The sequence below is a fragment of the Antechinus flavipes genome, chromosome 3, assembly GCF_016432865.1.
Source record: "Antechinus flavipes isolate AdamAnt ecotype Samford, QLD, Australia chromosome 3, AdamAnt_v2, whole genome shotgun sequence".
NCBI lineage: Eukaryota > Metazoa > Chordata > Mammalia > Dasyuromorphia > Dasyuridae > Antechinus > Antechinus flavipes.
This window is the reverse complement of record NC_067400.1, coordinates 495,234,868-495,250,006: the sequence shown is the minus strand read 5'-3', so window position 1 is coordinate 495,250,006 and position 15,139 is coordinate 495,234,868. Positions and strand designations below refer to the sequence as shown.

General features: G+C 31.8%; 1 protein-coding gene across 7 annotated transcripts in view; it reads right to left on the bottom strand.

The window, feature by feature from the left end:
* The window catches only part of CEP126 (centrosomal protein 126), a 108,778-nt gene that overhangs the window by 25,656 nt on the left and 67,983 nt on the right, over positions 1 to 15,139 (bottom strand). For 2 of the 7 annotated variants that reach the window (XM_051986854.1, XM_051986858.1), the window contains 4 exons: positions 11,871 to 11,946; positions 11,002 to 11,211; positions 9,616 to 9,680; positions 2,721 to 3,178 (listed from right to left, as the gene is read on the bottom strand). In XM_051986854.1, coding sequence (XP_051842814.1) covers positions 3,095 to 3,178; positions 9,616 to 9,680; positions 11,002 to 11,211; positions 11,871 to 11,946 — 435 coding nt within the window. In that variant the 3' untranslated portion in view covers positions 2,721 to 3,094. Of the gene's footprint in view, positions 1 to 1,450; positions 1,497 to 2,720; positions 3,179 to 9,615; positions 9,681 to 10,096; positions 10,270 to 11,001; positions 11,212 to 11,870; positions 11,947 to 14,615; positions 14,729 to 15,139 lie in introns of those variants that run through there. The other 5 variants (XR_007952109.1, XR_007952108.1, XM_051986855.1 and 2 more) reach the window with 5 other exon arrangements.

Below are 15,139 nucleotides of genomic sequence, written 5' to 3'. Positions count from 1 at the left end.
AAATGTCCAATAGTTAGTTGATGATTTAAGACTCAAGTTCAAAAGATTAGAGATGGTTATATCTGGCATTTATTGGTATAAAGAGGAAAATTAATTTTTTGACAAATTATTATACTCTAAAAGCTGATGTTTTAAAAACATATATGCAAGTGTTTAATTTTAAAAATTAATGCAATTAGATATAAATTATATTTTATCTTATTTGATTTTTGCCTAAATTGTCTTTTTTTGTATATCAATTCTGTCATTTATGTTAGATCACTCTTAACTTTTTGTTATGTGCAATCTGACAGGTAAGACATCTGTGCCTTTATACAAGGCACTGTTAAACAGCACAGGAATAGATAATTAAGGCATTTCACTAGATAATTCCTTCAAAGCTAACAGAAGCATCAGTATGTCCACCTGAAAACACTGTTGTTTAGCCCATATTTCTCCATCTCATCCACAAGTAGTGTTAGACTTTGAAAAATATTGATAGACAAACCATATCAGCATTTGTCTTATCTGTCATTTTAGTAACCGTGTAAAAAAAAAAGGAAGTTAGTTAAGTACGATTTGTTTTTAAAGTTTTGTAGATTTTTTACTCTGTTTAAAATTAAGTTTTAGAATTTTGCCAACAATTTAAGTCAAAATACCTTTCAGAGATTTGCCCTTAGCCAATCCTGTGGCAATTCTTATTTTCTCTATAGTCCTTTAGAAATCACATCACTTCTTTGACCACATTAGACTATAGTAGTAGTTTGTTTAGGTCTAGTGACAGTTAAACTAATCAGAACTGTTAAATACTCTATATTGGTATTTTTTGTTCATTACTTTCTAGCCCAAAGATTATTCTCCTTAGAAGAAAAAACAGAAGAATTAAATTTGAGTAGCTTTAGCTTCTCTCTTTTGTCTGTTATCACTGTTATAGCTACCCTTTTATTTTCTATAATGTAACTTTTTAAAAATCCTATTTTATATTACTATTTCTTCCCAATCCTAGTTTATTTAGTTCTGACATTTTAAAAGAGCTGTGAGAGGATTTTTATTCATCTTCAGTTACTTATTCAAGTTTCCGTTTTTATATGTTTTTTGAAAATTCTAAGTATAATAATTATAGAATCTCTGTTAGAAAAGACTATATAGTCTTGGCCATATATGACCAAGAACATTCTCTACAACACACTTGACAGGGAAGCATCCAACCTTTGCCTGAAGACCTTTACCTGTGTACAACCATTACTTGCCACCTCCCAAGGGAGCCTATTCTATTTTTTCATAGTTCTAATTGTTGGAAAGCTTTTCCTTTCACTAAGCTTATCATAGTTTCTCTTCCACTTTTTTCCATTGTTTCTATGAGATTTAGCAGAATAAGTTTTATACCTTTTTAGAGAGATGGTTTAGTGGCTAAGAGAACTGGGCCTTTACTCAGTAAGACCCGAGTTCAAATTTGGCCTTAAATACTTACTAGTTGTTTAGGCAAATCAGTTCTTTCTGCCTCAGGTTTCTTAACCCTAAAATGAGAAAAGGGGAATAATAATATCTTTCCTTCAAGATTATATTTTAAGGATCCAATAAGATATTTGTAAATCAATTAACTCAATTAACTCATTTTCTAGTACATAATATGTTCTTAAATGTTTACTTCTTTCTTTGTGAAATTTTACTCCAAGTTTTCTCTTCTTTAGGCAATATGTTCCAAATGATCTCAAGGTCCTTTAACCCTGAAGTCAGCCTCCTTTATAAACTCTTTACCTTATCTATGTTCATTCTAAAATGAAATGCTCAGAACTTGACATAGTGCTCCAGAAATGTGGTGTGGCCAGGACAGAATTCATATAAACTATCACTTGTCTTTGTCCTGGACAGAATAGCAAATCATTTGAATGTTATGTTGAATGGCCTTATTAAATAACTAAATAAAGGTTGGTCGGAAAAGAAGGTCAGAGGTCAAGACAATAGAAAAGTCAGGGATGGTTAGGCAGACTCAGAGATGAGAAAGCCTAAGAAATCAAGACTTGGCACATTTTCTGAAGGATGGAATGGACTTTGAAGAATGGCATGGATTGTTTAAATAAGCACTAAAAAAATTGGGAATAAGTGTAAAAACTGTTCATGTTGACACTACATTGTCCAAGACTTTATTACAACCTAACGAATTGTAATCTGTCTGGAATAAATACTATAACAACAAAAATATGATGGTAATCTGAATGGAATCCAAAAAAAGAGTCATAGAACATGTTAGTATCTCTAATATTGTCTAGGAAGAGAGTTCCCTGACTAGCTGAGATATAAAGTCAGTTTCAATATTCCCTAAAGTATTTCAATTCCTTTGCCTTGTTTTATTCATCAAGTAATTTTTGATACTAAATTATTTTTCAAGTTATACTTTCATACTAGAAAGCTAAAGGGTTAACCTATGGGTACAAGTATTTTGGCCTGTTTGACAGAGTTTTCAGAGTAAATTAATAAGTGGTATTATGAATCATCAGTCTCATGTGAGTTTGGTTAGTATGAACTAGTATCTCAAGATCTGATCATCCCTGAATGAACATATTCAAGTTTCTGAACATGCAAAGATGAGAACCAGACTCTGAACTTATGGCGACCCTACCAAACTGCAGAAGAGCAAAGAAAGTAGAAAGGAGAGGACACACACACACACACATACACACACACACGTCTTCCCCCTTTATGTATAATAAAATAAAACTGAAGATCAGAAAACTACAGTATCTTTTACAAATTTAATTGAATTTATTAGGAATTTCAGAAAAACAAAGTTTTAAGAGTATAGCTCTTACATAATCTGAATAGCAAAATATTTGTCCTTTTAAAGTAAATTTACATCCAGTAACATGCTCATTAAAAAACAATGAGGTATTTCCATTCTTTTAAAATGCATTTAACAATAAAGTGCATAATAAAGCAGAATTGATATCATAAATGTAAACTAATCTGTTAATATTTATTACTTGTGTTATCAATTTGCCTTTATTTTTACAATTTATTGTATAGTGCTTAAAACAGTTATAGGTTTCAGGAATATATTATATATTTACAAGATAATTTCAAAATAAATGTTCCATCTAGTAGTTGTTAAGTTCCATTAATATTTTCTCTGTGTTTGGGATTGAACTTCAGTAGATACACTGCAGCCTATAGATAGGGAAGTTGTCCATGGCTGACTGTTCTGTAACATAATTAGTTTATGAAAAACATAATGAAAAAATATTCTGAATAAGTTGGCTATAACATATTATTAATCGGGTACATCCTTTTCATATATAAACATAAAGAGTATCAATAATGTTCACATTTATGTTACTGATAAAACATCTCTATCCAAAAACTTAATAATTTTGCTTTTTATAAGTGCATTTTAAAGCACACTAAAGCAACTTGCTTAAGTGTGATAATTGTTCAAAATATATTATAGCACTTTTAAAAATTAGCAAAATGGCTTCAGAAATTCATTCAACATTGAAAATCATAACCTGGGGGTTGTAGAAGTCTTAAGGATGCTTAAAGAAAAGCTTCCAAATCTACTTCAAGGATAATAATTCTCAAAATGGGAAGGGAGAAGGGATCAGAGAAGAATTGTTGGATTATTTCTAAAAGAAGTTAAGTTTACAACTCAATTCTGTATTAAAGAGACTTCTAATTTCTGTAGTTCAATTGTGGAACATTTAAAGGGGTTCTGGAAAAGTCGAACTATATGGTAATCTTTAAATATTCCATTTTCTCTGTGATCTCTTTAGTGCAGATATTTTCTTCACTAGGACAGATTTCACACAGTCCATATCTTCATGAATTACGATGCCAAAAAAAAAAAAAAGTCATCACTTGGTGATCAAACCCTCTTGTGATGATTACCTTGCCTCCTTATCTACACTCTCAGAATTTAGCTGGGCTGGTCATCAAACAGAAGGTATGGGACATATAGTCACTTCTACTCTTAAATATGCAGGCTTTTACAAAGCAGTATTTTTATAGGATAGAAAACATTTGAAGTTCAACAGAACATTTATCAAAGATAATATTCCACTAATCATTAGCAAAATATTTATCATGTATATGAGTCTTCTATGTACAGTAGGGTATACACAGCCATATAAAACAATTTCTGCCTTCAAGGTGTTTATATTCAGAAATAATGAACATGAAAATATAACAATGCAAAAGAAAAGAATGTGATAAATTCTAAAGCAATGATGTAGACATTATGCCCTATTTCTCTAAAGCTGAAAACAAATGCTTTAAGATCTTCTAGCTTACATGTCCCATTTTTGTTTAGGTGGTAGTCAATATATTAAGATGGCAGTCTTTTTTAGGGGCAACCTAGAATTTCTCAATTTCCTAATCTTTGAAATTATTAATAACGACTCACTGTCAGTTTAGGAGGATGTCTTTATAGGACTAGAAGGTGTAGTAGATACAGTTCTTGACCTTGCCTCAAAGCAATTCATTTGATTTCTGTCTACCTTAGACTCATCATACTAAGGCTGTTAAGAGCACCTATTACCTTCCAGAGGATAATCTGGATATAAAGTATTATATAAACTTTGTAGTGCTATTTAAATGTAGGCTATTAAATTATTAAATTTAGTTGAGTACCCCGAGGACCTGTCTTTTGGACCTCTGCTGTTGAAATTTTGTCAGTAATTCAGATAAAAGAATATTGTTGAATTTTTCAAATGTGCAGATGACATAAAGCCAGGAGGGATAGCTAACATTATAACAGAGTCAATATCCAAGGAGATCTTAACAGGTTAGAGCATTGGACATATTCTAATGAGATTTAATGGAGATAAAATATGAAATCTTATGCTGTGCTTCTAAAAGTCAACACAAGTACAAAATACGTGATGTATGGCTAGATAGCTGTTAATCTGAAAAAAAGATAATAGATAATCAACAATGAGATATAAGAAGCTTAAAGTGTCATTGTATTATGTCTTGGTCAGACCACATTTTGAGTTCTGTTCTATTTTAAAAAGGACATATTTGAGTTTTTAGAGGAGGGTGAGTGACCAAGATAGTGACAATCCTTGAGATCAAGCCATATGAGCAGCCCTTGTAGAAACTAGAAGTGTTAGGCAAGGAAAACTGAAGACAGGGAAGCCATGCTACATGTCCTTGAGTATTTGAAGGGCTATCATGTGTAAAAAAATGATTCACTTGTTTTGCTTGGCCCTGGGAAGGCTGCAGAATAGGAGCAAAGAGTGGAAGTGGTATGGAGATATATTTAAGCTTGCCACAACTTAAAAAAAAAAAAAAAAAAAAAAAAAAAGACATTCCTAACAATTAGAGGTGATCAAAAGAGGAATGAACTGCCTTGGGAGAAAAGGTGATGAATTTTTCTCAATCCATACTGATCTTTAAATACCTGAACTACAGTTTATCAATAGGACCTATATTTGAAGCCTTTCCTGCTTATTAAGCCTTGTCAGAGCTTGTATTACATTGACATTAAATATTACAAGGAATATCAAAATTATTTTGCTCTAGTCAAAATTTGAACCAATTAATGAATTAAGCTAGAGAGAGCTTGAGAACCTTGATTCAAGAGACTTCTTGAGTTCAATTTAGCTCTTGTATTTAAGAGTCAAATAATTTTGGATAATGTGACTTAAGTACTTTCATGTCACAGAATGTTAGAATTGGAAGGAAAAATCAGATCATCATTTCCAGGGTTTAGTTCAGTGAAAATGATCCCCCCTTTTCTACAACAGGGAAGGATTTCTGCAGTTTTACTTAAAGGAGAAATCCAGAATGACCTCGGAATTCATTCTACTTTTGGTTAGCTCCAGGTATTAGGAAGTTTTTCCTGATGTGAAGCCTACATTTGCATCTCGGCAACTTTTACCCATTGTGAATTCCACTTCTAAGAAGAACAAATCTAAACCTTGATGACAGCTTGCCAATTCCTGAAATAATCAAGTTTCTCTTAAATCTTCTCTTTTGATTCCCATATGGTAAACCCCAGCTATTTAGCCATGACTCCCCTATCTGGGACTTTGGGACTTGTGTGACTTTTTTTCCCCCCTAAACTTAAACTTTTGAATCTTAATAGATTTCACAATTGTCTTATCTTAACTAATATTATTAGCTATCCTTCCCCTTGCAATTGTGTCAGCTATAATCTGCCTAAGCATGACATCTACCAATAATTAGAAACTATCTTGAAAGACATAATTTGAACCAGGTTTTCCTGATTCTAACTCTAGCACTTTTATTCATTATGTGGGCTGTCTTTATTCATGTCATTTTAAAATATCATAAAACAGCACAAGAGTAAGGACAAGCCCTTTGAGGCTATCTACTAGATTTCATCCAAGCTGACATCTAATAATGAACACTATTTGTTTTGATTATTTGATTAGTTCTGTTTCATTCAGTCCACATTTATCTCTATCTTGTCTATAAGGATAACATGAGGTTGAAATCTAGTTATCTATGAAATTGGAATAAATTATGCTTGATCTATTTATCTACCTTAGAAGGTTTATCATGAGGATAAAAAGGGTAGTAGATGTGAAGAGCTTTGTAAATTTTGAAATGACACATAAATGAAATTTACACATAATTTCTTAAGTCTCTTTTTCCTGACATAAATTGAGGATAACATTTAGGTTACTCATATCAAAGGACTGTTGTGAGGAAAATACTTTGTAAATATTTGCATGCTTTATAAATATAAGCTATTATCATATTATAAGCTCAAAGGCCATCATAGGCTAGGTGGAATTTTATGAGCAAAATTAGAGGCAGAAAAAGTACAACGATTTTTTTTAAGAAGACAGCTATCAGATTGATTTGAATTGAGATTCATTAATGGGAATAAAGGGAACTAAGGAGAAAAATATCAGGTATTTAATTAGATTGTCAAAACAATTATTTGGGGGGGGGCAATGAAGTACTTTTTATACAATTTCTATTTTTGTTTTTATGAGGCAATCAGTGTCAACTGTCTGAGACCAAATTTGAACTCAGATCTTTTCTGACTCTAGGGCTGATGCTCTATCCATTGTACTACCCACCTGCCTCTTTCAATACATTTATCAATTCTCAAGAGATTGTAAAATTTCTTTTCATTAGTTTTAGCTTCTAGAATTAATATTAATTCTTTATAAAGGAAAGTAGGAAAGAATGATGTTTTTTTTCTTTAAATTCTAGGAAAGAGATAGCCATAAATATACATACATAAATATACAAGAATGTATAATTTCTTGTACTATAAAGGAGATATTAGAAAATCTTACTTAAAGAGAGCAGGGAAAGGAAGGGAATGAACATTTTAGTAAGTACCTACTATATACCAGATACTGTGCTTAGTACTTTACAAATATTATCTCATAAGGTCACACTGCTAGCAGGTTTAGGCTGGATTTGAATTCAGGTTTTCCTCAATCTAGTTCCAGTGCTCAGTTTTCACTGGACTCAGTTTCACGGTAGTATCTGGAATTTTTAAAAGTTATGTTAATGGTAAGTGGAATAAGTGGAATGTTAATATTTCTTCTTAGTGCAAAATTACTCAACTCTCATTTCACTTCTCTTTTTACTCTGATGCCTTGTGGTATATAGAGGTAACCTTAAATCCTTGAAAGCTATGCTAGAAAAGTACAAATTCCACATTCTACCATGCTTGAAAAGCTCTGAGTACTGTCCCAGCAACAAGACTCACTCTGCCTTCTGAGGACCAGTTTTGCTAAGTATGAAATGGCTTACAAAGTAACCTATGAAAAAAAGAAAATAGAAAATATCACTTAATCTTGTGCAACTTCCTTCCACGTTCTGGATCAATGGTATTAAGGATCATACAGATTTTATAAAATTAAAATTTTATTAAATTAATTTTTATAAATTAATTTAGCTGTCAGTACTCTAAATGTGTGATTTTTGTTCAGTGATCAGTCACTGAACACTTTACTAAAGAAAATGAAGTTATGTCATTCATCCACTAAAGAAAATGAAGTTATGTCATTCATCCTGGCTATAAATGACAGAAGAAAAGACAGAAGAAAGTAGGACTCGAATATGATTGCTCATGAAGAGACAAGTAGAGAAATGGTTGGAATTGGGAAGAATAAGCCTTGAAATGCAGAGATATGATGGCAGATTGCCATAAGGAAGATTATGCTTGTTTTGCTTAGCCCTGGGGAAAAAAAAAACCCAATAACACATTTAAAACCATTATCTCTTTAAATCTTGTCTTCTCCATATCAGACAGTCTTCAAGAAAACTTTATTCAGCTTTCTCCATGAATGGAATGTTCTCCCTCCCAATTTAGAATCTTTGGCTACCTTTAAGACGCCTTTTCTAGTTTTCCCAATTTCTACTGTCACTTCTTCTAAGGTTATCTTTTATCTACTCTGTATTTATCTTTGTATGTTTTGATTTATATGTATTATCTTTTCTACTGGAATGTAAAATCCTTGAGGGCAGAAATTGTATTCATTTTTTCTTTTGTGTCTCAAGTTCTTAGCACAGTGCCTATTACAGCCAAGTATAGTATTAATACTATACTTAATATAGTATTAATACTATACTTAATATAGTATTAAGCAATTGATTATTAAGCATGTTTAATAAATGCATGCTGATTGAATGACCCCAGTCATAGACACATTACTTTTTTGTATTCCTATATGTGAGCAGTTTGCTCACAATTGGTAAAATTTATCAAAATGATTATTATTTTTTAAATTATCTGTGTTCTGTGCATATACATTTCTCTCTTACTGTATAAACTATTTGAAGACAGAGACTATGTTTTATTCACTTTGGTTCCTAAAAGACTCCTCTGTACATAGTAGACCTTTAATACATGCTGCTGAATATACTAAAAATTTCCAAAACGATTATAAGCTTTGTAAATTATTGGCTATTGAGAAATGACTTAAAACAATTGATGATTGACACCCCATGTATTTTTTCTGCTAGAAGTTAGTTAGTGGGAACTTTTTCAATAAACTCAAAGCTGGTGATCATTCTAATTCATGAGGAATTATCTATGGGATTAAGCATGCATTTGGTAATTAATAACTGAGGAATTACCAAATGATGACTTTGGGATGTTGAATTCCAGAAAGAACATGAGAGAAGTAGACATAACTATCACTGAAAACTCAATTCTTGATGTAGCTAAGCACTTACCTTACCATAAAGACTGATATTCTTGTCTTTGCATGTGCTCCCATAAAGTTTTATTATTGAAATAGTCTAGATGTAAAAGTATGCCAGCTTCTTCATTATATCAGGGCATCCATTTATTCTAATGAAATGCTCTTATATTTTGAAAGCAAGATATATAAGCATGGTGTAGAGAACAGAACCCTGGTTTTAGAATCCTCTTGGTTTTGCTCATTACTACCTGTGTGACCTAACCTTTTCTAGGGCTTCATGTCTTCATTTATCTGATCAATTGGTTGGACTAGATGATCTAAAGTCAATACTTTCTCTTCAAATTCTGAGTTCCCATGAGAAGCATTATTATGTATGGGTAAGGGGAGGATTGTCATCTCTAAAAATTAATTAGTCAGTAAATATGGGAGAGGCTTAGATAAGAGCAAGTTTTTTTTTTTTCCTACATGAAAACAAATAAAAATAGTTAATTTCAATACTTACCAGAGGTGATGCTATTTGTAAAATACTTTTGATAGATGGGTTTTTGCAAATGGCTTCTTGGACGTCTAAAAAAGTTACATAATAAAAAATTACTGTGGTAATATATACTAATAATATTTATTAAAATAGATACATGAATCACAGTAAAAATATGTTACAAATTCCTATGGGTGTCAATAATACTTTAAATGGAGAATGTTTCTATATACTTAATTTGCTTTTATGTTCATGGAAAATTGCAAATGTGGATTCCTGTAATTGTAATGTCAATTAGTTGTGAGGTATCTAAGGGACAAAATAAGATAATGTAAGATAATGAAAGTTATTTTTAGTTGTAAAGCATCATATATGTATAACATTAGATAATACAGACAAGTTGATTAAAATACATACAAATTAAATTAGAAAATAATGATTACTTGAGTGTTTTGATAATAACAAGCTATTTATAAATATTAAATTTTTATAAAGTGCCTTTTACCCTAGGAGAATCACTATCAAGAAGATAAGAGCAGGTTCTGTTATTCCTGTTTTGTTGCTGAGGCACACAAAGTTGAAGTAATATTCTCAAGGTGATGGAATGGATTAGTGGTAGAGCCAGGAAAAAACAGAGGCCTTCTGACTTTTAGGTTGTATCTATATAATACCAAATATCTGGACAAAAAGTGAAAAATTCAGTTAGTCATCCAGATATTTTCAAATAGTCAAATGGTCAGTGTCAAGAAACAAAAACAAACAAACAAAAACACTATCCTGATGAAAGATTGAATTTTTCATCTGGATTTTTCAATAACATTATTTCATACTATATGTTTTTCTTAAGATCATAGAAATAAGTTCTCTTTGCTACCTATTGTTTCATGCATTTAAAAATTAAGATTCTAAAAACTATGTTCTTGAAATAATCTCCTAGTAGTTAGTCCCAAAATCTCTTTTCATTCGAAGACATGATAATTCTGATTTTTAGGCTACTAAAATAACTTGCTAATAACATAACTTACTTCAAAAGATCTGTGATTTCATTGTAATAGACTGTTCTCCCTTCTAATGATACAGATCCCAATCCTTTCTCAACCTCCTGATTTTCTCTGGTCAAAAAATGTATTGCCTGTTGATCAGCCTCCTGATGAAAAGTCCCCTTTTCACTGAATTTAGCTAAGCTAGTCCTGGGATAAGAGATGCAGTCTACTTTTAGGTTAGTCCTTGAAGCTGTTAGAGCTTGGTAGGAACTATCATCATTTAATATCAATGACATAGCCTTTTGAGAGTACAGAGTTATCAACATGCCACACTAGGGCACTGAAATAGGATTTTAATAAAAGGTTATTGAAATTACCAAAATATTCAGTATTGTGTTAAATACAGCAAAACTATTCAAATGCTTACAATGTAATCTTTGATTGAGGTCATTAAGTGACTCTATGATCTTCTGTTCTTCAAAAGACAGTGCACCAATATTTAATCGTTGTGTCTTATGTAAAGGAAGAATTGGTTTGTATGGCTGCGTGGATTTCATGGCAGTTAGAATTGTATCCTCAGGAACTGATGATTTCACTAAATTTTCAGCCATCAAAAATTGGGCAGTACTTTCTGAAACTAGAGATGTTATGCAAAACATTAATAGGATGATATTTTTTTTCCCAGTTGAAAAGACTAAAACATATTATTTTATGAATTAGGCATAAAATCCTTATCAGCTGGCAAGCTTTTAACTGGGATTTTACTATAACTGATAGTCATAATAATGACACTGAGGCAATGAAAGTTTTTGAAATGATTCTTGCATAAAACAAAAATTAAATTATTCAGTATGGTTGGGATAAAATACATTTTATTTTATCCTTTGATCTTGAGATTGCATATAAATTAGATGAACATTGCATATAAATTAGATGAACAAGATGATCTTTCCCATAATGATTAATATGTGGAAGATTATAAATAGAAAAGAAAAAAGAATCAAATAAAAATTACATATTCTATCTCTTGAATGATTTTACTACAATTAATTTGATGTAGCAGCAAAAATATCCAGGAATATGTCAGAGAAATAATTAAATTTGTAAGAATAACTTGAATAAGGAAAAATCAGGCAGTAATAGATTTAAAAATAACTTATCAATGTAGCTTAAAAATAATTTATCAATGTATAGCAACATGATTAGTGCATGAGAGTTAACAATGAAAAAATGTAAAGCAAGAAGTGAAACGTCTATGACTAGATCAGGGAAGAAAATATGAAAACTTAAGCATACCTTCTAAAGGATGAGAAATACCACTCAGACTTTGTACTGGCTCACTTGAACTTAGTTGTATAGGATATATTATATTCTGTAAAAATTGAAAAAAAATAAAAACCATTATTCTGTATTGTAAAACTTACATAAATTATATATTAATAAATATTTTCAGTAGTTTAGTTGAAATGAATATTTTAGTGTTCAGCAAGTATTTTTTTCTCTGTATATCTTTTTTTTTTTTTAAATTAAAGCTTTTTATTTTCAAAACATATGCATGGATAATTTTTCAATGTTGTCCCTTGCAAAGATTAGTGTTTTTCAGTGTTAAGTTCTTCAGTGTAATTCAGCTAACTGAATTATACATGACACTATATGTTTAAAATATTTTATATAAAACTTGCAAATTACTCTTAATCATTCATTGACATTTTTAGAAATTTACATGGAGTATTGGATTTGGAGTCAGAGGTCTTAGCTTCAAATTCTGGTTCTGAACTTTTCTAATTGTATCCTGGGCAAGGCATTAAATTTCCTGAGGGTTTGTTTCTCCCCCTATAAAAGGAGAATATTCTATATGAATGCAAAGAATTTTTTTCAGTTCTACATCTATGATTTAATGACTTGTGGGGATATTGTGATTTCTTTTCATTTACTGTTTCAGTCACTTTTAAAGTCTTTCCATTTATATAATTTTCTTCAATTTATATATTTTGTAATTTCTCTTACTTCTACTGTAACAGGTTAGTGTTTCTAGTGAAAATTAGAAATTGTATGGTGTTAACCTTTAAGATATAAAAGCAGGTAGACTTATGCCAAAAATAGGAAATAAGAATCAGGATAAGGGTATGTGAAATAGGACAACTATTTTGTCAAGATGTTAGGAAAAACTCTGTTTTCCAGAGCTAAGGCCCAGCAAGAAAACTGTGCCTTTCATTTAGCATAACAATTGTTTGTGCTCACCCTCTAGATGATCACATCATTATTGTCATGCTTTGATCAGCACCAGGTGTTCTCTGAGCTTGTACAAGCATCTGCTGTACCCACGTTCTGGTCACAAAGTTCTGCTATGAATCAAACCTGTCACATTGTTGTTATTATCCCTCATCATCTGGGCTACAACTCGCTGGTGTAAGTATTTAGATTTCCCTATACTTCCTTGGGACCCCAACTAGTAGGGGTGGGATTCCAGCACATGTGTCTTTGCTTTCAAGCCATTTCCCTCATTTTGAAATTAAACTTCTGTTTGATTCCTGCCTCTCCTGTAAAGACAACCTGCTCCATTTGACTCTGGACACCCACAGTTTAGAGATTGATTCCATCCAGTTGAGAGTGTCAAATTGTGACTCGGCAACTTGCAGTTGTCCTCACTATAGACAATGCTTAATTGGATTTGGGTTTATCTGAAGAATGAGACCTGTCATTTTGGTCTCCTTCTGCAGAGAAGCTATACTGAGATTAAAAAAAAAATCTAAGTGGAATAATAGAAATATATACTATGCATTCAAAAAAGTTTAAAACTGGAGAAATAAGTTTCAAGCAACAAGCTTGCAAGAGTGGATTAGACTCTCCAAAGGGGAAAACAGGATGAATCTAGAAGAAAATGGAGAAAAATGGATAAGCCACAGTGAGGACAATTGACTGATTGATCAGATGCCATCCTTATATACTAAATAATTATGAATGTGAGTGGCTTGATTTGAAGACTCATCTTTACTCTTACTAGTCAGGAAAAGTGAGGATAAGTTTCTGAGACCCTTACTATTACTTAGACTCTTCTGCAACACCATTCTGATTGTTTGTACCAGCATGTAAATTCAAATTCCCATTTCATTGACTGTTGAATTGTAATTTGGATTCCCTTTTCTCCTCCCCACTTTGCCCACTTTGCCCAGTTCCCCCTCTCCCCCGCCTCTAAATACTCGCCAGGAAAAATAGAGAGCTGTGGATATTTTTTGACAAGTCCCTAGTGCCTAAGGAGAAGCAGATTTTTTTTTAATGACTATGATCCTTTTCCTTCTTCATCCATTTATCTTTGTAGAAAGAGTTTACTTTCTGTTTTGCCCGAGGGGCTATGTTGGTAGTAGTAGAAAATCCAGAATGAAACAATATTTTCTGTGCAACTATGCTGACAACACTGTAATGGTTAAATATTGGATATGTAAACTGAATAGGGGAATAGAAATAATTATAAAAATGCCTTGAATGAGGGAGAAATTCAGGTGTTACTTTAATTCTGATGTATTTAAAACAAAAGACTTTGAAAAGAATATGAATAGGTATGTGACATAGAGGATGGGGCACTGAACTTGGAGTCAGAAAGACCTGGATTAAAATCCAGCAACTCTATTCAATTGAAAAACATTAAAACATATACATTTAGCATTATTTCAGGAATTAGACATTAAACTTTTGTCAGCTGGGAATCTTCTAACTAGAATTCTATTATAAGTGATACTACAATGATGTTATTCTAGCAATGAAAACTTTAGAAGAGTCAAGTAAGAGTAATGTTAATATGAGAAAAATGTATGGTTTTTATCCTGAGGAATTCTTGTTGTTGGAATCGCATCTGCTAATTGAAAATTATGAAACTGTGATAAAAAAAGTTCACTGCAAATTTATATTACATAATCTCAAGTAGGCCTTCACTGTGGTAAGGCAGTCCTTTTAGTTTTCCTAATCTCACTATCAGACTTAACAGTTTTTTTCACTCTTCTTCAAACACCTCATCACTCTCAGTCCCCCTAATTTCTCAGCTAAGAACTTTACCTTCTATTTTACTGAAAAGTTGAGGTCATTTGCTGAGATTTCCCTCTTATTCTCCTCTTCATTGAACAACACGCAGATGTCTTTTTTTGGCACTTGCTCCAGCCCTGTTTTCACACAAAGAGTAAGCTCCAAGGCTTGCCAAGGCTAACTCCTCTACCTGTACCCTTTATCCTATTTCTTCTGGTAGATTGCCCCTTGATCATTTCTACTCTTGCATTAATCTTTAAATTTGTTTTGTTTACTGACTGTTTTCTTGCTTCCAACAAAACATCTAATATCCCCCAACATCCCTGTCAAAAAGTTTTTACTTGATCGATATCTGTGATCGATCTATCTATCTATCTATCTATCTATCTATCTATCTATCTATCTATCTATCCTTTTGCAGCTGAATTTAAATCCATCTACAATTGGTGTCTCTTTTTTTCTTTTGGATTCTGACCTCACCAATGATCTCTTGGTTTTTTTCTTAGTCCTTTTCCTTTTTGAACTTTCTGTAGCTTCTGACATGATTG